We start from the raw sequence: 25,415 nt of genomic DNA on the forward strand, positions 1-25,415 counted from the left end.
GCGTCACTGGCTTGTTTTAAACAACGCTAGGCTATTGTGCACACACCTGCCAGCTGGACCACTGCCATTGTGTGTTTCTTTATATTCAATGTGATCTGCAGACATTGCAAGAAAATTATGAAAATAGGGATGAAGGCAAAATGACTCCGGGTATTTTCTTGTTAGATTGGAAAGCTCTTTCTGACTCATCAGAGCATTTAAAAGTAAAAGTAAAAACTTTGAAGTAGACACGGTGAAAGACGCCTCGCCCCAAACACAGTTCATTAAGGCTGAAGGTCTCCACCCCCTTTCCTACTGCTATCTCCTCCACTATAAGGTAGGCACTCATCTATTTTCTCAAAGTAGCCTGGTTCTAAAAGCAGGAGTCAAACCTAAGCCAAAGGTACATTTATAGCTTGTAGAGTTTTTATTTCTTAAATAACCGGTGTGATTCAATCTCTTTGGGTTCCTTCATCCGACTCTGCATATGCTGCTTTGGGTCTGAGATCCGGTTTCGGTTTCAGGAGTAAGTCGCAGTCACGCTTGTGTTCTTTTCTCCAGGCCATTTGTACGCTGAGAGAGAGGCTTTGGAACTGGGAGCATGGAGAACAATGTGACACAGATGTCTCAAGAAGACCTGGACGAACTCAGGAAAGCCTTCAACAAAATTGGTCAGTCGGTCAAACTTCCAAATAGAATGGCGCTATCACGTATATTGTCATGGAAAATTAGATGCATGCCATGATAAATAAGATTATTAGACTTATATTGCTGTACCCTCTAAATATAATTATATAGTTATATTTAGTATTTAATATTAAGTTGAGGGGCACGGTGGCTTAGTGTTTAGCAGGTTTGCCTCACACCACCAGGGTTGGGGGTTCGATTCCCGCCTCCGCCTTGTGTGTGTGGAGTTTGCATGTTCTCCCCGTGCCTCAGGGGTTTCCTCCGGGTACTCCGGTTTCCTCCCCCGGTCCAAAGACATGCATGGTAGGTTGATTGGCATCTCTGAAAAATTGTCCGTATTGTGTGAGTGTGTGAGTGTGTGAGTGAATGAGAGTGTGTGTGTGCCCTGCGATGGGTTGGCACTCCGTCCAGGGTGTATCCTGCCTTGATGCCCGATGACGCCTGAGATAGGCACAGGCTCCCCGTGACCCGAGAAGTTTGGATAAGCGGTAGAAAATGAATGAATGAATAAAAAATTAATATTAAGTTGAAATGTTTTTGCTAGTCTTATCGTCGGTTTTGTAAAAGTGCCTATACTTTGTATTTGCTGCTTTAAAGAACAAGCTGACCTTTACTAAGGAGAATAACATTTGTGTAACAAATTGGCAAATGAAAACAAAACCTTGGTCAAGACTGATTTGCTTCCTCGCTTCCTCTCCATAGACATTGACAGCAGCGGCTATGTCAATGATTTCGAGCTGCAGGAGCTCTTCCGTGAGGCCAGCCTCTCTATCCCAGGGTACAAGGTGCGAGAGATCGCAGAGAGATTCATCGCAGGTGACACCAACAAAGATGAGAAGATAAGCTTTGAAGAGTTTGTTGGGGTACGAATAATCTCTCGATCTATCGTCGGCCATTTTGTAATATTAGTTGCTACACGCTAATCTACAGCTTCAGTGCAAATGTCTGGATGACTTCAGTTCTGGAGAAAGGGGGTCTATATTAGCCTAAAGACACAACCATCATTCCCTGATGGATTTTGAGGGACCTAATACTACACACTAGTGTGTGTTCATGTAAATTCCCATTTCATTCTACAGATATACCAAGATATACGAAGTTCAGATGTTAGAGACACCTTTCGCAAGACCATCTCCAGGAAGGATGGGATCTGCTCATTTGGAGGAACATCTGGAAGCTCCAGTGCAGGAACTCAGCACTCATATTCAGGTAGGCTAATCACAATGAAATAAAATAATCTGCACACACATTTCGATTTCTTAACTTTCCTTTAGTTTTTTTTTTTTTAGCAGGCTTAATTTGTATGCGCAGAATAACTGTACATATTATGAATAAACAAAATGGTGGATCAAGTGCTATTTAAATAAGCTGATCAATAATGAGGTTGGAAGCCATATTTTTAACTGAACCTAAAATATTTGTAGTTAGTACCAGGACTATACTAAAATCCTCTGTGCAGCCCATACGATCGTCCCTTGCATATATGGTACATTGTATTAAATTTGATAGCTAAAGAATAAATGATCCTTCGGTCTCTATTTTCTAGCCTTGAATTCTTGGGGTGGATGGGCAGGGTGTCGTGCACGGGGGCTTTTCATCCTATTGAAAAGCCCTATGTTAGTGCTACTTCACAAAACCTCCACCCTGATGATTTTAATAATCTAAACAGGAGCTGAGATACTATGAATAAGCTAAACTTTTCCAGCATAAACATTTACGTAACTTTTAAACTTAAGTCGATGGATGGTAATACATCCCTTTGTTCTTTGGCCACCAAATTTGATTACTGCTATGAAAGTAATTGGATGTGTAGTGCTCTTGCGTTGTCACATGTTTGTAGGTCTTGCTGAAACCTGAGTGAGCGCACCATCCCGACAGATTTTATGGCCCTTGGCTGTGCACAATTCTCATTGGTAATCTAAGCCTGTTGTTTAAACTGCTTATGTCTTATCTGTAAAATTTGCCCGCAGATGAAGAGAAAGTGGCTTTTGTCAACTGGATCAATAAAGCCTTGGCAAATGACCCAGACTGCCAACATATCATCCCCATGGACCCGAACACCAACAGTCTGTTCACATCGGTGAAGGATGGAATACTCCTCTGGTAAGATGATACCACTTACAATTCTTTAATTTATTTCATCATTCAAATTTAAGGTAACAGACCACATTATACTTAATGTAAAGTCAATTGGGACAATCCATAAAGTTCATCTGAGTTGCATAAGTACTCACACCTACTGAATTTTTCTAAATATAGTTAGCTTTACTGCTATTTGTCCTTATAGTTTGTATTGTTCATTGTTTCATTCACAGCAAAATGATCAACCACTCTCAAAAGGAGACGATCGATGAACGAGTCATCAACACGAAAAAACGCTCAATGTTCAACATGACTGTAAGCCCTTACTCTCCTTATCTAATAACGATTATTTAGATTAACGCCAGTTATCCGATTTACTGGGAACAAAAAAGCTGAATAATGTACGAAAATGGGCGTAGTACCAGGACTCTAACACTAAGTACCAGAGATGGGGGACTCGAGTCATATGACTTGACTCAAGTCAGACTTAAGTCGCAAATTTGAGACTTGAGACTTGCTTCGCTTGACAAATATTAAAAAAAGACTGGACTTGACTTTGACTTGACATTCATGACTTGAGACTTGACTCGGACATGGGGGACTCGACTTGACTTGAGTCAGACTTAAGTTGCAAATTTGAGACTAGCTTGACAAATATTAAAAAAGACTCGACTTGACTTTGACTTGACATTCATGACTTGAGACTTGACTCGGACATGGGGGACTCGACTTGACTTGAGTCAGACTTAAGTTGCAAATTTGAGACTAGCTTGACAAATATTAAAAAAGACTCGACTTGACTTTGACTTGACATTCATGACTTGAGACTTGACTCGGACATGGGGGACTCGACTTGACTTGAGTCAGACTTAAGTTGCAAATTTGAGACTAGCTTGACAAATATTAAAAAAGACTCGACTTGACTTTGACTTGACATTCATGACTTGAGGCTAACTTGTGACTTGCACATGTGTGACTTACTCCAACCTCTGCTGAGTACAAAAACTTTACCCCCTCTTGTGGCCTGATTAGCAATATGGCTTGTCAATAGTTTTAGCCTGAAACACCAGTACGAAAAGAAAACCATAACCACTACAAATGATCTTATTTACATTCACATAGGTTTTGTCACTGTTTAATATTTTTATCTGTTTACTCAGACCTTTGTAAGCAACAACATTTATATCAATGGGCCTTCATAAGTCTTTGTAAAATACTCTGCAATAGTGCCTGGTGTGTCGTTGTTGTTGTGTCTGAAGCGTACATGATCTACAGCCTGTTCGGTGGCATGAATATCGCTGTTTCTGTGCCTAGAGATGTAGTTGGCCCGCTTCCCAGGACCTGCAGAGTTGTAATATTGCAGTTTAACTGTAAAGCATTTCAGTTATGAAGGAGGACAGGATGACGGATTGTTGAATTCCAATCCCAGGGATTTGTAGTCAGCGCTCAGTGTAAATGCGCCAGCAAGCAAATTTAGCTGGGAAATGAAGACATCCCCAAATCCCTGCCAGAGCCTTTCTGTCTGCAAATATTGCTGTTCAACAGGTGACAGAGCCTTGCTGACATACGCAAGTACATCCAGCTTTCCATCTGAGTCACTTTGTGCCAGTACAGCAGCAAGCAGGAAGACATACTGGGCTTGCGTCCAAAATTGTCTCTCCGTGCTTGGTTGGATCAAAATAAGACACAGCCATATTGCTGCTATCAAATCCAGCTTTATGTGCTGAAGGCCAGTCAACACTTCATCCTTTTTTCATGAGCTCTCGATTTTGTTGCGTTAAAGTGGCTAAGTGAAGAATGAAACAAGCACATAACAGTCAGGATGACCTCAGGACGGCTCTCGAGGAACCAAAGTCTCTGATTTGATCTGAATCTACAGAGTTGCCATGCTTAGATCAACAAAGTCCTGCTCTGTCAAACTAGAACTAGGTTTCAAATTTTGCTTTACAGATATAAAATGACATATGCCAAGAAACGAGCTATGGTGGTTGTGTGATGAAAACATCTCAAGGTTTTGACAGTGAAAGGAAAACTTTTATTTAAAAAAAAAACACAGATAACATATGTGGTTATCTGTGTGTGGTCCATCTTTCACACCTTTTCCTACTGTAAGTAAAGCCTGCTGCTTTAAGGGCATCTGATGCCTTCTCAATAAGAGATTTCCATATGGAAATTGACTGGACAAAGTGGTTTAAGTGCTGGTTTCACGGGTGTGTTGCTTTACTTCTTAAGCTTTCAAGTGCTTTGTGCTGCCAGTGTTAGAAATGATGTGCTCAAGAGACACCTTGAGGATTTCCCATGAATTCTTACACCATTTCTTATTCAAAGCTTTGAACAATAATTGTGTCATATTTATTCACGGAAAGACAAACCCGTCTGTCTTTCTTGTCTTCTAGGAGAATTTGATACTGGCTCTTAACTCCGCCTCAGCCATCGGTTGTATGGTGGTAAACATCGATGCTCAAGACATGATCGCTGGAACTCCTCACCTGGTGCTTGGGCTGCTCTGGCAGATCATTAAGATTGGCCTGTTCGCCAACATAGAGATCTCAAGCAATGAAGGTCAGACACATGTCATTCGTCTAGTACAGTATGAAACTGAGGTTTAGTAGGTTTTCAGAGCCCGTACTTTTCTCCCTACTCACATTCCTGGCATTCCCAGTTGAGGTCAAATGAGTGTTGTATGAGGTCAATTGTATGAAGCCAATAAAAATATGTTTCTTTTTTAAGAAAGACATTTCACTGATCTCAGGGCTAATAATCTGCTTGTCTGCTTGTGCAGCCCTGATTGCCCTACTCGGCGAGGGTGAGGACTTGGACCATCTGTTGTCTCTGTCCCCTGAGGAGCTGCTGCTGCGCTGGGTGAACTATCACCTTAAAGCTGCGGAATATAATCCAATCAAAAACTTCAGCGAGGACATCAAGGTACTGTATCATGCATTTACATTACATTACATTTACAGCCTTTGGCAGACACCCTTATCCAGAGTGGAGTACCAAAGTGCTTTGAAGTCTCTATCAATGGATACATTAACACCGGTTTACTAGGTTTTAGACTTAGAAATCATGGAAGTAATAATAGCAATGCATCAATCTCAGCTCTAATATCCAGGTACTGTACGTATTCATTTCTCTTGCAGGACTCCAAGGCCTACTTTCACTTGTTGAATGAGATCGCTCCTAGTGGAGATGACGACAAGATGCAGGTCATCGTCGACATGTCTGGCATGAATGTGAGTCGGTCTGTAGTCTTTCCTGAATCGAAATGACTTTCATGGCTGCAAAAAAAAATGCATAAAAGAGTGAGAGGGAGAAAGAGATCATGCAAGGACAAACTAGAGTATTAAAGCTATAATAAGGTTCAAAGTTAAGCAGAGTTAACAAGAGATCCATAAAACCTGGCAGCCAAATAATGAAGACGCAGTACTTCTCCTTATGTTCTTCGCACTCGGGTCAAGTGCATAAACTATGTGCTAAGTTTTCTCCGAACTTTAAGATGCCTTTTTTTTCAACTCATGAAACAAAGCAATGAGAAATGAGCAAATGTATCCAAACAGAATGGCTGACTGAGATAGATACCCTCCTCTACCAACAATAGACTGTGGACCGTTCCTGACTAAATCTATTCATATTTAGCTCGATATATGAGTCTCAAAGCAGCTTTGCAAAATTTAGAGATAGATTTGATCCCTAATGAACAAGCCAGTAGTGAGGGAAAAACTTTAGAGAACTATTAGGATTGACCAGACTCCAGAGGATTTCGTCCTCTTTTGGTTGATTATATATAGCTACGGCATGCAGGTGTAGATGAAGAAAGCGTCAACAGATGTAAAATTCTGGCCAAGTTCCTGAGATGAGTTCTAAACTGTATTTATGATTGCAGGAACCTGATGACCTGAAGAGAGCAGAGCTTATGTTGAAGCAGGCGGCACGGATGGACTGTCGGCAGTTTGTCTCACCTCAGGATGTGGTGGCTGGGAATCAAAAGCTCAACTTAGCCTTCGTAGCCAACTTGTTCAACATGTACCCTGCCATGAAAAAGCCTGCCTACAACGGCATCGATCTCACCACCATCGAGGGTACGTCACAGTATGCTAGCGCTAATCACCGTACATGGATATCAATGGCTGACCAGACCGCCTTTTAGAGTCTATTGTCTTAATTATTAATAACAGCAACCAAAAATGAACAAAATGTTCATTTTGTTTTTCTCTTATTAAATGGATTGGCTCCTCCTTCACAGAGACTGATATTCACATAGGCTACACCTCCTTCACAGAGACTGATAGTAACATAGGTTACACCTCCTTCACAGAGACTGATAGTCACATACAGTAGGCTACACCGCCTTCACAGAGACTGATAGTGACATAGGCTACACCTCCTTCACAGAGACTGATAGTCACATAGGCTACACCTCCTTCACAGAGACTGATAGTCACATAGGTTACACCTCCTTCACAGAGACTGATAGTCACATAGGTTACACCTCCTTCACAGAGACTGATAGTCACATAGGTTACACCTCCTTCACAGAGACTGATAGTCACATAGGCTACACCTCCTTCACAGAGACTGATAGTCACATACAGTAGGCTACACCTCCTTCACAGAGACTGATAGTCACATAGGCTACACCTCCTTCACAGAGACTGATAGTCACATAGGCTACACCTCCTTCACAGAGACTGATAGTCACATAGGTTACACCTCCTTCACAGAGACTGATAGTCACATAGGCTACACCTCCTTCACAGAGACCGATAGTCACATAGGCTACACCGCCTTCACAGAGACTGATAGTCACATAGGCTACACCTCCTTCACAGAGACTGATAGTCACATAGGCTACACCTCCTTCACAGAGACTGATAGTCACATAGGCTACACCTCCTTCACAGAAACTGATAGTCACATAGGCTACACCTCCTTCACAGAGACTGATAGTCACATAGGCTACACCTCCTTCACAGAGACTGATAGTCACATAGGCTACACCTCCTTCACAGAGACTGATAGTCACATAGGCTACACCGCCTTCACAGAGACTGATAGTCTCATAGGCTACACCTCCTTCACAGAGACTGATAGTCACATACTGTCGGCTACACCTCCTTCACAGAGACTGATAGTCACATAGGCTACACCTCCTTCACAGAGACTGATAGTCACATAGGCTACACCTCCTTCACAGAGACTGATAGTGACATAGGCTACACCTCCTTCACAGAAACTGATAGTCACATAGGCTACACCTCCTTCACAGAGACTGATAGTCACATAGGCTACACCTCCTTCACAGAGACTGATAGTCACATAGGCTACACCTCCTTCACAGAGACCGATAGTCACAGGCCACACTTCCTTCAATGGTACTGTTAATTGTATATGCCGTAAAACTACTCCATAATTTGTGCTTCTTTAAATAGTGTGGATACATAATTTTAGGTTGCAGTATTATTATGTATTCATATCTAGTTTCAGACGGGCAAAAGATAATGTCATACTTCTTTGTTTACTGATGGATTGCTGGTTTATGTTTAAGGTAAGTGTAGGATGTACCGGAAAACAGCATACGTCAACACACGGGATCAGTCAGTAAGCAAAAACGTATGTGAACAGGATTCGTGTTGTAAGGAGAGAATATGTGTTGAGTGTAAAAAAAAAAATTTAAATGAATTATAATCATTTTTGGTGTTAAACGCTTGCGAGTGTGCAGTGATTCTGAATACCTTGATAAGTGTGTGATTTCCCTAACAATTTATACAGGAGAGTCCAGAGAGGACAGAACCTTCAAAAACTGGATGAACTCGCTGGGGATAAGTCCGAGAGTCAATCACTTATACAAGTAAGGCAATGGTTTATGGTTTTATATATATATATATGTATATATATATATATATATATATATATATATATATATATATATATATATATATATTTTTTTTTTTTTTTAAAAGGCTGGTCTAGTACAAAACTTCAGAAACATATTTTTTTCACACCTATAACAAATATTTAATATAAATCTTCCATTTAACTTGAATGTATTATGGTAATAAATGGTCATCATCCTGAGACACTTTCACACAGCTTACAAATCCTACCGGTCACTCATACAATTCATCAGTCAGTGCTTCAGTATTTTTTTTTTTAGCACTACAAAAGCCGCTTTGTGTTTATTTTCCAGCGACCTGACGGACGGCCTGGCTATTCTCCAGCTGTACGAGAAAATCCAGGTCCCTGTGGACTGGAAGAAAGTAAACCGTCCTCCGTATCCTGCCCTTGCTGGCAAAATGAAAAAAGTTAGTATGAGTTGTACGGCATGAAGGGGCAAAAAGATGGGCTAACGGTAGTCATAAATCTGCCCCGGGGTTCCTGTATCATAGCTGACTCAGCACTCCGACCACTTTCTTACTACATAACAGGCTGGAAGATTAAAAAAAGATTGTTCTATTAGTTTCTGCCCATTCACACAACTAGACATCAATACGGTATATCATACAACCTGGTTCAAGATATCCACATCGATGCAATCATTTATGTATATGCTGTTTCCTAAGAGCATGACAGACCTGCTCAAAATTCCCAGTGTCATTTGTAATCATGATAAAGTTCCTGTGATTTATGTATGAAGCACTGCATTATTGATGCCATTCTGATAAAGCAAATCTTTGCACATTCCCAGCTGGAGAACTGTAACTATGCGGTGGAGTTGGGCAAAAAGGAGGCAAAGTTCTCACTAGTGGGCATCGGAGGTGACAACATCAATGAGGGCAGTCCCAAGCACACGCTGTCACTGGTGTATCAGCTAATGAGAAGGTACTTTATTCGCCAGGGTTACTGAACTAGAAGTCTAAAGAAATGTACCCAACCCGAAGTGACCCGAATCACTTTTTACCCGAACCCAACGTGCATAATTTATTTATTTATTTATTTTTAAGAAAGACCCGACCAGAGACAAACCCGAAAAAATTTGACCCGGGTCCGACCCGACCAGTTGGCAATTCACCGGTCAGACAGAAAAGTAACCACTACAGCGTGGATTAAAAATTGATTGACAGGTCTGTTTCAACGAAAATTAGCTTACCACCAGTAACACGATGTCGCAAGTGGTCTTGGCAAACAGAGTAGAGGTTGGAAAAAGACTCGAGTCGTGGCACACACACGAGATACAGGTCGGGTCTTCGGTAAAACACACATTAATTTTAAATTACCCGAGACCCGATGCCGCTATTATTAGACCCGACCCGTGTCCGAGGTACACATGAAACTTTTAGACCGAACCCGCTCGTGTCTCGGGTCAGACCTCGGGTTTTCGGATCTAAGTGGACCCGTGAAGACCTCTATACTGAAGTGTTAATTAAGACACACACAAGTATGTAAAGCTAAAGAATGGTGTATGTTGAGCTGATTTTCTATTCATGGACTAATTTCACACTCTTCTGGGTTTCAGTTGTGTTTAATTTCCCTCACGATTACCAACAGATTGATCACAGTGACAGTTATAGCTGTCATGAATCTAATGATACACCGTATTTGATATGGCTGCATGTCGAGGTGATTACTCTGGACAGAGAAATAATTGTATTCCGTATATCACGTGTGATACATGTACAGGTACACCCTCAAAGTTCTATCTGACATCGGTGATGGGGAAAAAATCAACGACCAAATCATAGTCGATTGGGTGAACAGCACGCTGCAAAAAGGACAAAAACAATCGACTATCAGCAACTTTAAAGTAAGAGATTATACATATACTATTCAACACATCTCACTTGTTCCACCAGTCCTTTCTCTAGGGTTCTACTTGATAGACAAACCAAAAGATGCCTTTATTAAGGAGCCGGATGGAATCTGGCAAAGTAGAAATGTATTTAGGGCAAGTCTTCAAATTAGATTATGATGAAAGTGTCTCGTCTCATACATCTACACATTTTTTCAGGACAAATCAATCAGCACCAGCCTCCCAGTGATTGATCTGATTGGTGCCATCGCACCTGGAGCCATCAGAGATGACATGGTGAAGAGGGAAAACCTGAATCCTGAAGACATGGCCAATAATGCAAAGTAAGAAAATCTTCAGTGTTGTTTGTTAATCCACAAATTGTTGATCTGACACATAAGAAAAATGTTTCTCTTTTGTTCTTAGGTACGCAATCTCAATGGCAAGGAAGATTGGCGCTAAGGTGTACGCGTTGCCTGAGGACCTGGTGGAAGTCAACCCCAAGATGGTGATGACTGTGTTTGCCTGTTTGATGGGGAAAAGTCTTAAAAAGTGAAGGACTGATCATAATTTATTATCCTGGGAATGAGACAGAAAACCTTGCCTCACTTCCTGTCTTTGTTCCTGTAATTTCTGAGCCTCACCAAGAAAAAACAAAACAAAAAGAAGATTTGATGGTTGAAAACGATGTCATTTAGTTTGTGATAATTTAGCTTTTCGTATAATTTGGTCTCCATGATCTAGTAATCTGTCTCATTTGTAGTTAACGATTTTATTTTTAGAATAAGGACGTATCGACGACTCGGTTTATTTTGATAGCAAGGTATTAAGCTTTATTGTATCAAACTGCTGTCTTGATATTTGCATGTTTATAAATGCAGTTTGCTTTTGTCTATGCGTAAAATGTACACATATATATTAAAAAGTCCATCTGTGGCTAGTTTAATCTCCGAAATGGAATTTTATGACCAGCAAAGATACTGATCACACTTGTGCTTGTTGGTTAAGTATGACTTTTGAAGCATCATTAAAGCTTAAATATATTTGCTAAACCAGTGGTCCGAGTTGCATAAATCAGAATCAGGTTCATAGACCAAGTATGTTTGGTGCATACAAGGATTTCAGTTATAGGTAGTGGTGGCTCAAGCAGTTGAAGGTCTGGCTTGTTGTTTAGAAGGTTGGGGGTTCAAACCCCACCACCACCAAGCTGCTTCTGTTTGGAGTTTGGCCCTCGATCATGGTCTTACGGTAACCCTTTCTATGCCAGGGTTCTTTACCAGGGCTGAACCTGTGCTCTTACCCCAACTTCTTAAGCCATAATAATGGGGGGAAGATCCAGGACCAAGTGTAGAGGCTGTATCTCAAAGTAATCTTAGGGTGCTTTCACACCTGCCTTGTTTAGTTTGGTTGAATCGTACCAGAGTTCGATTGCTCGTTTGGTGCGGTTCGTTTGGGCAGGTGAGAATGCAGCAATCGAACTCTGGTGCGCACCAAAAGTGGACTAAACAAGCGTACCGAGACCTCCTTGAAGGAGGAACTCTGGTACGGTTTGTTTGTGGTGAGGACACGGTCCGAGATCGAATAGATCTAACTGCAAAAAGTATTGCGCATTTTGGACTAAACCAGCTGCCGTAGTGGGTCGTTGGCAATATTTTCGGAAGATGAGCATGTCACGGTTTCGCAAAAGTAATGCTCGCCGCCTCCTGAAGTGTCGCCGTTTGCAGTGCATTAAAATTATATTTTAAAGCCGCATCCACGCTTCATTCTGAAAATTAAGACTTTGCATAGAATGCTGTATACGAGCGATGTAGTAGATTACAACCACGAACATAATTGCAGCGCACAGTCGTCTCTCCGTGGTGTACTGTATGCTGTATTTTCCTCTTTCTGTTTACTTCCGGAGTTTCGTTGAAATTTCCCGCACGTTTATTCTGACCAATCGAGAAGCAGTTTAGGAAATAAGCTCAAAGACATGTGGCCAATGAGTGATGTGGATGTTATCACATGACTGCATTTTGGTTCGTTTCAACTGGTGCGGAACAGAACGATCAGTGTGGTGTGAAAAGGAACCAAAACTGCTGAAAATATACAATGTATCATTTATTTGCTTTTGGTCCAGACCAAATGAACCGAACTATAGGTGTGAAAGCACCCTTAGGAACATATGGAGATCCCCCCAAGAAGTGCTGAAATATGTGGAAGCAAAGAGAAGTCTGGATTGACCTTCAGCACTTTTACTACAGCGAGACATCCACTGCAGGAGATTAAGTCCTTGCTACACAACTGTTCAAACATTAGTGCACAAGTTTGAGACAAGCTGAAAAGGATTCAAATTAAACAATCTTGGAAAATTGCTCATAGCTATGATAATTACATAATTAAAAAGCAAAAGTATGTTCCCTGTACTGTAGGTGTTCATCTTGATCATTTCCAAGCTATGGGAAATGGATCATTAAGAAAGAACATTCCAGCATGCTAATGTTACATGAGACTTCCCAAATCCTGCAGAACTTCGAGAGTCGACAAGTGCAAAGAGAGAACGTATGTTTATGTCGAATTTTGAAAGAACGTGGTAAAAGTCATTCGAGGAGAGACTAGGAAATGTAGATGACAATATTATCCTAATCGAGATTGTTTTCAGGCGTTTAGAATCGGACGATAAAAAAAAACACGCCGGCATTCCAACACGTCGATGACACGTGAGCTTGTGGAAGTCCAGCGGGACCTGCTGTAACGCTGCTGGAATCTGGAAGTCATTAGGACATCCAGTTCAGCAGCGGGTGAATATGTGTGTGTTGAGGGTCATCTCCGGCACACTGTTCATCCTTAATCTGATACAGAGGTTAGACTACTGAGAAAGGAATGATTCATGCAGTCAGTGGATGATGATGACGATGGTGATGATGGTTGAGATTATATCAGCAAGTTCCAACTTAAAGAAAAACTTTTTAATAAAATAAATAAATAAATCACCACACATAGGTTGTCATCATCACCCATAAATAACTACACATTACATACCTGCAGTTTTGGCTGATCAACTCCAGACATCAGGATTACGAGGTAATTATTTAATGATAAGTTTTCTCCAGATACTGTATGAAGGCAAATAGGACCAAACACTGAGTTTAGTTACTATTTTATTTACTAATTTGAACCAGAAACCTCAAAGTGGATAACTTAACACAAAACATTTTCACAAAACATTGGATTTGGAAAATAAATATTTAATTTAAATTTATTTTTATTTTAGTTAGTTAGTTTTTTTTAAATGTAATTCTAAATTCTAAGATTATGATGTTCTTGTAACATTAAAATAAACCGTGTTTAATTTGCTTGTCGCTGAAAATACGCGTCATAACTGCCGACTTGCGAAATCCGACACAGAAGCAGACGCATTTTTGGTTTGAGTATAAGACAGAGTATAAGACATAACTATGTTATAACTACATTGTATAATTATAACGTGGCTATTTGTTAGGGACCTTAAGAGGTGCTACAAATAAGATGAATAATGATGTATATCTATTTATACAGTATGCACCATCCACTTTATTAGGAACACCTGTTCACCTGATTTGGTGTTTTCGTCATTATTTTATATACTGTAGTGCATTTCTGCCATGTGACTGGCTGGTTAGAGAAGTGTATGGATGTGCAGCTGTTCTTAATAAAGTAGATGGTGACGTATACAACAAATCAACAAACCGATTACCTCTCGAAGGAGACTTATGGTCTAAAGCAGGGGTGTCAAACTATGGCCTGCGGTGTAATTATATTTGGCCCGTGAGATCATATCAAATGTGCATTACAGCTGGCCAGCCGCATGCTCCTCTAATACTACAAATCCCAGAATGCCTTGCCACTGTATTGACGTGTAGTCACGAACAGCAAGCGCCCCTCATTCTCTGTTGACAGTCGTTAAAGGCAGGGTCTCCGATTTTTTGAGAAATGCTTCAGAAAACTGAGTCGGGCTGATAAACAAAAATCAAAACAAACGTGTAGCCAATGAGCAGAAAGGGGCGGGGCTTTTCAATATGGGCAGAGAGAGTGTTCAGTGCATGTGTGACATTAGCAGAAAGCGGTTTTAACATTGACATGGAGGATAAAAACAAAGAAAGAAAGAGAAGAAAGGCTTACGATAAGGCAAGAAGTAGGACGTGTTAATATAGGATCAGCTTTCCAGCGCTGGAGAGAACTGAAGGAGCAGGAAGTTGGCCACATATTCACAGGTTGGAGTTTCCCCGAGTCAGTAACTCCTGAGCTAAACGCTGTTACTACACAAATAACACCTCTTTTCTATCGTAGTAATGTAGAGAGGCAGCTACAACCGCGTTTTGTGTAGTAACAGCGTTTAGCTCATCAGTTATTGACTCGGGAAAGAACTCAGGAGTTGTTCCAAATCCTGTGTTTAAGCAAAACTAAAGTTTGGTTCCATATGAAAAAGGTTGAACATTACATATCAATTAAATGCAGTTAATTTTTCAATAAATATTCAGTTTGGCCCCTGACTTTATCTCAGTTTTATATTTTGGCCCACTGTGAATTTGAGTTTGACACCCCTGGTCTAAAGAATATTTTATTCAGCTGTGGTGTGTCGACGTGGTGTGATCTGATGAGACAACGAATCCAACGTGGCCACCGCGTGACCATCAGCAATGGACATTACTCAACACAGCCAGGTCCCTCTGTTTCTTAGTCTTGAAGGGAATCACAAAATTGTGTGGTGAAACCACACCACGTCCCTGCTCGTCGACGTGGCCCATGAGAATGTAGTTCGGACCTTGGGACAGAAACACAAACGGCTCAGGCTCAAAATGCATAAATATGTGATTCCTTTGACTCGATTTATGATGAAGCTAATAATGACATTAAGCTTCTAGAGCAACTGTAGAACATCAAGAAGTCAAAAAATTCAATCAGCTGACAAAAAAAAATTCCTCTCAGAGAAAAATTCAACCTTGGCAGCTTTACAGGGGTTTTTTTTTTTTTTTCTCCATTCCATGCAAAACGATTCTGCTTGACTTCTAATTTTCTATTCACCGCATTTGCTAAGCTAAATAAACTGAGGTGAAGGCATCACAATGCAGAGTAATGACTGCTGGCTCTGCCAAACACACCATAAACTCGGCCTGAGCTTTAGGTTATACAGTATGTCATTCGAATTATTCCTGGAGTAAACTATTAGTGCGCATTGCACTATAGCTGAAGGTAGATCGCTAACTTTGTTAAATAATAATCATGGATGAAATTATTCTCTTTTGGAATGTAATGAAACAAAAACTCTCTCATGAAACTCTCTTAAATCGGATTTGTGTCAACGTTAACTGGTGTCTTATGGAGCCTTTATGATTTCTTCAGTTCGGCTTCAATTTAAATTTACTGGCATGAAAGTAGTCCGACGGAGCGCCAGAATACATTTCATTTGCATGTCGTAACCGAGCGGTTGCTAGGAAACTATAGCTAAAACACAGATGCTGCATATTAGAATCCCGCGCAGGCTAGCTGCATGTTCATTGCACGTCATTGCATCATTTGCGCCTCGTGTAAACAGACAATCTTATCTGCCTGGGTTTTTTTTCCCCCTCCTGTATAATTTAAGCAATTTGGTTGAGTGACGAGCTGCCAGGTTCTTTACAGGAACAGAAACTGAAAGTTCTCGTGTGAGTATTTATGAGTTTTTGGGGATAATGAGGGAGCTTGTCATTCGAGAAGCTCTGTTGTTCCCGGCTGTGCTACACTGTAAATAAGGAAAGTTTGTTGTAATCTGAGGCAACTGACTCGAATGTGTGCGGTTGAGAAATTAGAATTGCTTGTGGATTTGGTGCTTTAAGATTCGTCTACAACAACAACAACAACAACATAGAGCCACGTCCGTGCGGACCCACTCACCTCTCCTGACTAAAGGGCATTTCTTACACAGGATCATGACTTTCGCACTCATGCTCTTTCCAGCCTGCTGGATGGACAGGTTTCCTTCCTTGTACACGTTGGTGATGGAGAAGGTGGCGAGCACGCTGTGTTCCTTCATGACAGCGGAGACGAGCGTTCCCGTCAGCACTGTGACGAGACGACACCGGAATATCAACTCATCCTCCACAGCATTGTGTCGTACTGTGAGGATGCGGGGTTATGTAATAAAACATGCACTGTGGGAAAGAAATAGCCAGGTACAGAAGCGCTAGCGGTAATGACAAGAATCCTCACTGAAGATCCTCTTTGGTTTTAAAGGAAAAGACGGATGAACGTGCTGATGGAGTTTTTTTAGCAAGAGTGAGCAGGACAGATAAAAAAATTAAATAAACTATTTTGAATACGTTGACAGGATTTTTTGTTTTTTACCAAAGTTGCTTAAGCAGTAATGACTTTCGATTGTTCCGATCCTCTTGCACTTCTGCTTGCAGAGAGCTTCAGAATACGTCAGTGCTGTGTAGAGAAGAAGAAGAAGAAGAAGAAGAAGAAGAAGAAGAAGAAGAAGAAGAAGAAGAGGAAAACATCATGGCCACAGTGAAGGAAACCGCAGGGCAGTTTCACAATTCTAATATAGTCATAATTATTCTTTTTCTGCATAAACTCTATAATGCACAAATCGACCCAACAGTTTGATTATAAACAGCGTCGAATTGTCGATTCTGATTGATCAGAAGCCGCATATATTTAAAAATATAAATTATATCCAGCATGACAGTGGTGTGAGTTCAATAAGGTTATTGTTCGTGCAAGAAGGTTTTTTTTTTTACCAGGCAAATATAATGCTGTAACTTCAGGATGCATAAAAAGAGAAGTTATTGTTACACAATAAAAAAAAACTACAAAAAAAACAACGAGATGTTGTTCTTAAACAATTACTAAAATTGTTATTGTTAGAAAACTGTTGTGATGTACAAGGAATAAAAACGCTGTGGGTTGTACAGGGGGTTGATATTTTAAATTACACCATGGCACAATATCTGAAACAGATATTGAGAAATATTAATTAACAATCTTCTGACCAATGAGAAATGAGCATTCAAAAGTAGAGAGTGTTTCGGGAAATTGTAGTTTAGATGAACAGGACACACCGACGGGCCGTGCAGGGGTGGGAGCGGCCGCGGTAACAGGAACCGGGTAACCTGTGATGGTGAAGTTCTTTGGCTGGAACGTGTAATGGCAGATGAATCCGTCGGCGGTGAGGCTAAGATCAGAGACGAACTGGATTAAGAGGTGGCTGCCCTCGGAGAAGATCGGCCTGAAGAACGACAAAAAAACTGAGCAGCCATCTTTTGCTGATGTAGGAGTTGTTCCTCTATCTAACTGTGCTGTTACTATAGAAACGATAATGCGCTACATACACCTAAAATTCGACCAATCAGAATTGGAGGTATAAAGATTGGCGCTAAAGGCAAGTTTAATGCTACAGGAACGTTTGTCTGAACCAAAGCAGATGATATGCACAGTAAAGTGGAGAGTCTAGGAAACTGACCACGGCACTAGAACAGCAGAGATGAGGCTCTTACGCAGGAGGGCTGTCGCCGCAGAACTTCCCGATCCTGCTCGCGTCGCTCGGTTCACCGCCGTTGTAAACGACCATGTGATCGTAGCGGCAGTAGTTATCTCTCTCCACGTCAAACTTCTCGAACGTCAGCTCTATTACCTGACAGCGACAACAAGAACAAGAGTAAAAGAGTGTGCACTAATAACTAGACTTTTCCATGCATATTAAAGTGTAATATTAATGTGTTCGAAATCTACGATTTATGAAACAACAATAGAAACGTCATTGTTTCTCATCATTATATATGACGCAGATGCATCTAAATATTCCACTCACCTGGTGCTCAGGTGCTACAATATGCCACGAGCAGGTCACCCCTGGAGGATAATCTCTGTCGGGCCAGTTAGGGGTCATGAAGCTTCCTGAGGGTTTTTCGAAGAGTCCGCCGCAGTATCGCTCCCCTGACACACACAACAGAAACATGAACACTGAACATGTTTTCACTCCAAACCTTTTCACTGCTGTATAAAATCAACCGATGTTACAAAACTGAACTGTGAGGTGCGGCAATGTATACGTGTCGTCAACAAGGTTCACCAGGATCCGGTACAGACGCTGTGGTGCTGAGAAGCAGCCAGAGAAAATTAGACGTTACGCTACACAGAGAGCAGCCGTGGGCACGAGCGGCCTTCTCAAAAATATCGTACTTATCTTTCCACAAAATGAGCTCGGAGAGAGCGAACTGCATCGAACCTTGTGCTATATTTAACTGGGAATGAGTTGCTGGTAGGGACAGAGTGCAATATAAAAATCTGTGTATTATATAGTAGTGTCCATACTGCAGCAGAGAGAGAGAGAGAGAGAGAGAGAGAGAGAGAGAGAGAAAGAGAGAGAGAGAGAAAGAAAGAAAGAGAGAGAGAGAAAGAGAGAGATAGATAGAAAGAAAGAGATAAAAGAAAGCGAGAGAGTGAGAGATTGAGATAGAAAGAGAGAGAGAGAGAGAGAGAGAGAGAGAGAGAGAGAGAGAGAGAGAGAGAAAAGGAAGAACTCCAATGTATAAGACTGCCTTCAATGTGATCAATATACATTTTATGTATATATATAAAATTCTCCATTCTGATTGATCTAAAATTCAGCTAGTTCACGGTGGATGCTATGCATCACTAGAGCCTATTTTTTTTTTAAATAATAAACGGTTTACAAATATATATAAAAATATCACCCTTGGCATTGGGCTGAACGGCGCTGTATCCGGCCAGGAAGCCGCTTCCAGCCGTGTTGGCATCCGAAACCATCACTACTAGCATCCTGTTGTGGTTGGAGATCAGTGCTCCAGGCCGGGCCATACCACAGAAGCGTCCGAGCCGCTGGCTTTTAACAAACCCGTCATACACATCCACGTAATCGTAGCGACAAAGTGAGTCGCTCTCAAGGTCAAGGGAGTGGAAGGTGAGGGACACCACTTTTCCCTGAGGCACCTGAGCATTGTTTGATAAGGTATGGGAAGAGAAAGTTACTTGTTGGACACAGACTGCACCATTATGAAGCATGAGCAAAGCTGCAGATTGTTAGCACATTGTTAGCGAGTGATAGGAGGCACTTTCAGGGTTTAAAATAAATGTTGTAGAAGATGTCTTCGTTGTAGCGATGTGTCGCTGTTGCACAGCTATGAGACAGCTATTAAATGCTAGCCGAATTAAAGCTCCACAGAGTTTATTTACCGTGATTCTCCACACGCATTTGGTGTTTGGGGGGTAAACTCCGGGGTATCCCTGACTCCCCATGAGGCCAGAGGTTCCAGTCAAGTTTCCACCACATGAATACACCGGCCTATGAGAAACAGACGGCAAACCAAACGTTATGCTCGCTATAAAAAATAATTATTAATTGTAATTAAATATAAAAATAATACTTGGTGAACACCCGAGACATAAAGTTTGCCTCTTTCGGATTATTAAAATTTATACTACAATACTAAAATCACTAAAAAGTAAGTGACCTCCAGTTTAGCATGAGGACAAAAAGCCACGGTTTCCTGGGTTTTAGTTTCGTACAACCTGATGTTGGTGAACTGACGGTTTGGGAATGACTTTATATCTCATTATTATTATTATTATTATTATTATTATTATTATTAGTAGTAGTAGTAGTTTTTACAGTTTCCATAAGGATTGTTATCACAATGAGGGTAGAAAAAAAAACATTTTTAAAGGCATGTAAATAATGTCGTTTGTAATATTCTTCTATTATATTCTATATAATATAGACAATAGTACTTATGGCTGATAGACAGAATACCATTCCATTCATTACCATTAAAACCATTAGCCATTAGGGAAATGATTTATGGAAACCATTAAGCTGTTTCCATTTGGAAAGTGAACCGTTATTAATAATTAATTAACTTAATTTATTTAAGAAAAAAATATTTGGAAGCACACGTTTTTTAGAAACTTGTTCATTTTTGTTTTGAATACATCTTTAATATATATATATATATATATATATATATATATATATATATATATATATATATGTATATATATATATATATACATTTAAAAAACAATGTGTGTATATATATATATATATATATATATATATATACATTTAAAAAACAATGTGTGTATATATATATATATATATATATATATATATATATATATATATATATATATATATATATATATAAACATACAGAAATAAAAGAACAAATCAGTCCCTGAACAAATTATAGACTTATAACAAAGTTTGGTTTTATTACCAAAGACGGACAGCTATAAACACAACAAAATCACGGTTTATTAAACAGCCCGTCGGTGTGTAAACAACAACATAAACACACTGTACCTTTGTTGTCCTTCAACAAACGCCGAGCAGAAAACTAACGGAACCCAAACACTCCACGTTACAGTTCGCATCTCGAGCTCGGAGTGAACATGACGTTTGCCGTGTCCCAAATCACTCCCACCATCCCTTCTTACGCTCACTTCGTATTAATGCGTAAACGCGACAGTTCCCGGACCAAACGCAGCACACTACATGTCCGTTTAGGATGCGACCGATAATTAGCGCCTGAGACGGATTCGTTCTAGTATAGGCTAATTAACGCTAATTAGCCGATTAGCATTTTATACGCGTAGGTGTTTTATCAGCTAGTTTGCGATTCACACAACAATCTTTCCTCTTACAGAGTTTTAAGAGTTTTAAATTAGAATTAAAACCAGAACTAAATAAATATTCTGAAATTGTTTATATTACTTTATTACTTTAAGGTTCGATTCAAAATGGCGCCACACTGGTGCACTACATAGTGCACCTTTAACCCTGGATGTTGTCCATTATGGCGCGGTTTAGGACACAATCTTCTGTCGTTTTATTTATTTTTCCTTTCCAGTCTGACTGCAGGGGTTGAATGAGCAGTTTGTTAGAGAAATACCGGAAAGGAAATTAAGGAATTTCAAGTTGTTGTTTTTTTTTTTTTTTTTTTGGAGGGAGATGTTTGGGGAAAAGCTGATACACTTTGGACACTGTTAATAGATTATTATTACTAGTAATAGGTGTGTGTGTGTGTGTGTGTGTGTGTGTGTGTGTGTGTGTGTGTGTGTGTGTGTGTGTGTGTGTGTGTGTGTTAGCTGTATCACCACTAGATGTCTGCATTGCACAAGAATTTGTCAACAACTAATTCTCAGGCACCGACAAACACTGCAATTATTGACACTCTTCATGAGAAGAGCTTGATCTACTTGTCTTTCATAAGAACAAGTCTTTATTAGCTGTATTTCCTCTCAAAATCATATGTGGCAAAAAAAAAATACTAGGGGGAAAACTATTTTCCTCTTTTGTTCCTTTCATACCAAAGGAGAGGTTCACTCTGTCACTGCTATGAAGCATCGCATCACGTTGTGTGACTTTAATAATAGGTTGTTCATTAAAAAAAGGGTCTCCATAAAACTCTTGCCCCTACTGTTTGGATGTCTGAATGTGTGGAGGCAGGAAATCTTTCAACGGCTCACGCTGTTTTCCCATCACTAGCGCCTGGAAATTGCTTCCAGGCTCACTCCATTTCCCGCTAACATGCTGTTGTTAGCTTTGTCTTCGAAACACTCTCCAATCTTAAAGGGACAAATTTTACCACCTCGTATTAACAGCCTGCCATTTGGTGATCCCCGGCAGCATTGAGCGGGGCAGACCATCCGTTTGGGACGTGGCCTTTGTGGGCTTCAATAGTAGTGCTAATGGAAAGAGGCGCAACCAAGTGTGCGACACATCATTCATTAGATCTTATGCGATGGCCCTTGATGCCCTAGAAAGTCACTCAAACATAAATAAGTATGTCTCAGACATGCTAAAGGTGGCACATAATTCGAGATGGCAGAGTGTAAATGTCTGCTTTTTAAACATAGAAAATTTTAAAGGGGAAGATTGTGTTTCAGCGGGTCTGTACATTGTGCGATGTCGACCTTGGGAAACACATGGTCTGTGTCTGGTGTGGTCAGTGCAGGAACCGCTCGGCCTTGAGAAACACACGGTCTGCAGGAAGATCATGTTTCAGAGGGTCTGTATGTTGTGTGAAACGGCGCTCATCGCATGACAGCTATTCAATAATCCCCCATCCCAAATGGCTCCCTATTTCCAATATAATTGCACAACATAAGGTCCCTCACGACGAAGGGCAGGAAGAATACACATATAGACTGTGGAAGTTCAAATATCCCTAACTTGTCACACTTATAATTCTAAAATACTGATATTTTCAAGTTGACAAAATAACTAACATATGCTAATCATGGTTGCAATATAACTAGCATTTATGTGATAGCTAGCCATGTTGAGATTATTTTTTCGATTTAGAAATAACAATAAAGCTTAAAAAAACTTTCAATTATTCTTTTAGTTCTTTTGTTTTATATTCTTGCTAATCTTGCTAACAACAGAACAAGCACTGTATACCAGCCAGTCTCATATAAAACCCCCGCCATCTTCCTTTTTGCATTATGTAGATAGATAGATAGATAGATAGATAGATAGATAGATAGATAGATAGATAGATAGATAGATAGATAGATAGATAGATAGATAGATAGAACGGTTGGATGGTTGGGTGTCAGTGTAATGATACAGTCTTTGCCACTGGGGAAAGTGTCAGCATTAGCCATTATTATTTATTATACATGACAGATAAATATTACAGATAAATATTACCGATAAGGTTGATTCATCTAGTTGTGAGTGTGACTATTTGCACGAGGTAGGAATGTAGTATTTGGCCAATAATAATGTAATGGGAAGTAAACTGCATGTAAAACGTTCCCCTCAATCTGGAAGTTTACGCATTTCAGTCTGGTCTGAAAGCTAGCACAGATACAACAGGATTAAATTCTAAACGACTCCTTACTTTCTACATAAATAGCATATACAGGGTATAAAATAATGGCTTCCACACTTATTAGTAAGTCTGCCAGCCAACTCGGAGTGCCCCAAGGCTGAATCCCAAACTACCAAGTTTCAAGGGGAGGGAGTAATGGCTTCTCCACCTACACAACTGTGTAATGCACTCATGGCAAAGTCAGACAGCAGACAACTTTCAAATAATTGGTGCATTCCAATAAAACTGAAATGTCCACCTCATATGGTACGGAGTACGACTCCTACACACTGCGGATTTCCTCCGATTACAAAAAAAAATCAACATATCTAAAAATGAACAGCAGGCAGAACGTAGCACCTAAAACACATAAACAATTAAGAGCAAATGGACAGGGCTGTCAAACATCCCTCTGGGCAGAGGGTGAGGTTTCAAATTTGCACATGGAAACCATGACGCCAATTGCACGGTTTGTTTTTGCGGCAGGGGGTCTGCAGGTATCGCATGTCTGTGCATGTTTTGACTCGTGTCCATGTTAGGAGCGAGCCCTGTTTTCATGTGATGCTTTCTGCACAAGGCAGGGGGGAAAAAAAGGGAAAAAAAACCCTCCTCCAACTCTCCTCCTCCCAGAGCCCAACCCCCAGAGTGAACCATGATTCAATGCGCCATTTGATTTACAGCTTTTACATCTATATTTATTCTTTTGGCAGTTTCCACAGCAGCTTATGATCCATGACTGCAGCTGAGCTGTCGAAGGTTAAAGTTCTTGCTTGCTCAAGGGTCTTCTTTGGAAGTTTTTGGGATTTATCCATACACAACCTTCCTGGTTGGAAGATTCCTTCGTGATACATTGCCTTGAGCTTGAGTCAGTCTAGGAAAACGTGGTATGTATAAGAAAAGAAATAGAGGAAAGGTCAAAAGATTGTCTTGTCTGAGTTGATACTTTTTTGAATTCAGTCTGCAGACTCTCTCGCACAAGAAGGCAGAATGTCCCTGAGGTAGCTGAAGAAATGAAACACAACACAATTCTAAAGGCAAGCTAGAGTGATTGAGTGCAAATGATGGTTATCGCGTAAAAGCGACAAATACCAGCTTTTCCTGAAACATTTGATTCCTCTTACGTCACTTATTTGCCAATGATAACACATATTTAACAATTTAACAGCTCTAACACTGGAGATTCTTTTTAACAACAAAAAAATAAGAGGGTTTGTATGTTGTGTGAAACGTGGCTCATCCCATGACAGCTATTTAATAATCCCCCATCATAAATGGCTCCATAATTGCACAATGTACGGTCCCTCACATCGAATCATGTCGCTTATTTGACAGCAATAACACTTCTAACAATTTGCTAATGTTAACCAATGTAAACCTCATACTTTCCAGCATTTTTCCTTCAGTTTAATGCCAACAAAAATCCACAAAATTTAATTGTTTCGTTCATTTTTTTTATTTGACGTTTCAGTACTGTAGCTTGTGATGCTTCTGAAAAATCCTACTGTTTCCCTGTAACATTTTACTGTTACAAAGTGCTAACACCGGAAATTCTTTTTAACAACAAAAATAATAATAATGACAGATTCGTACAGAAAAATGTCTTCGGTTAACAAATAAATTTTTTTTTCCATTTAGATTTTACATACTAACTTCAAATAGCTTTATTTGCTACTGGTTTTAGATAGTTGTATTTATTATAGTTGCAGTTACCATAGAAACAGTAACAGATCAAAAGTAGAATGGTAATATAATCCTATGATTCGCTCCGGTTAAAGAAAAGTAATCAAAACCTTCCGACAGGAATAGAATAGTACATTGCTATATCATGTTTCCGGCAAACCTTTCTACAAATGGCTGACACTGGAGAATAAACAAACACATCCTTTCAGAACATGTTTTTTAAAATCTATTTAGACTTAGACTAAATACTAGCTATACGTTAACATATTAACCCATGATTCACCATAAAGCCAAGACAATCGTCTTTCTGACCAATCAGAGCTGGGTGTTTGACACAACTGTGGTTTTCCTTATTTATTTATTTTTATTATTTTAGCCTTCTTTGATTTGAATTTAGCTTTAGGCATCTCAAGCACGTA

General features: G+C 40.1%; 2 protein-coding genes across 5 annotated transcripts; one reads left to right on the forward strand and one right to left on the reverse strand.

Annotated features, from left to right (window-relative positions):
• Positions 1-323: 323 nt before the first annotated feature.
• pls1 (plastin 1 (I isoform)) lies at positions 324-11,036 on the forward strand. Its single transcript, XM_027148502.2, has 16 exons — positions 324-382; positions 541-650; positions 1,369-1,529; positions 1,746-1,875; positions 2,637-2,769; positions 2,982-3,063; positions 5,145-5,310; positions 5,531-5,673; positions 5,889-5,981; positions 6,632-6,827; positions 8,518-8,596; positions 8,936-9,050; positions 9,434-9,567; positions 10,366-10,489; positions 10,694-10,818; positions 10,901-11,036. Exons 2-16 carry the CDS (start codon positions 581-583, stop codon positions 11,028-11,030), a joined length of 1,881 nt encoding a protein of 626 aa, XP_027004303.1. The 5' UTR covers positions 324-382; positions 541-580; the 3' UTR covers positions 11,031-11,036.
• On the reverse strand, positions 3,919-21,012 carry pcolce2a (procollagen C-endopeptidase enhancer 2a). 4 transcript variants are annotated; one of them, XR_003440927.2, is made up of 10 exons: positions 20,799-21,012; positions 19,670-19,778; positions 19,171-19,426; positions 18,285-18,409; positions 17,971-18,107; positions 17,536-17,702; positions 16,817-16,900; positions 16,367-16,534; positions 5,904-6,026; positions 3,919-5,629 (listed from the first exon to the last, which is right to left on the reverse strand). XR_003440927.2 is itself a non-coding variant. In XM_047815418.1 (9 exons), the coding sequence occupies exons 1-9, from the start codon at positions 20,867-20,869 to the stop codon at positions 5,956-5,958; spliced, it is 1,188 nt and encodes a 395-aa protein (XP_047671374.1). In that variant the 5' UTR covers positions 20,870-21,012; the 3' UTR covers positions 5,883-5,955. The 4 variants fall into 4 exon arrangements, 3 of the variants coding, with proteins under 3 accessions (XP_047671374.1, XP_027004306.2, XP_027004308.1); XM_047815418.1 differs by lacking the exon at positions 3,919-5,629 and having other exon boundaries at positions 5,883-6,026; XM_027148505.2 differs by lacking the exons at positions 3,919-5,629; positions 5,904-6,026 and adding an exon at positions 14,931-15,257.
• Positions 21,013-25,415: the final 4,403 nt, after the last annotated feature.

The sequence above is a fragment of the Tachysurus fulvidraco genome, chromosome 1 (genome assembly GCF_022655615.1).
Source record: "Tachysurus fulvidraco isolate hzauxx_2018 chromosome 1, HZAU_PFXX_2.0, whole genome shotgun sequence".
In the NCBI taxonomy this organism is placed as follows: domain Eukaryota; kingdom Metazoa; phylum Chordata; class Actinopteri; order Siluriformes; family Bagridae; genus Tachysurus; species Tachysurus fulvidraco.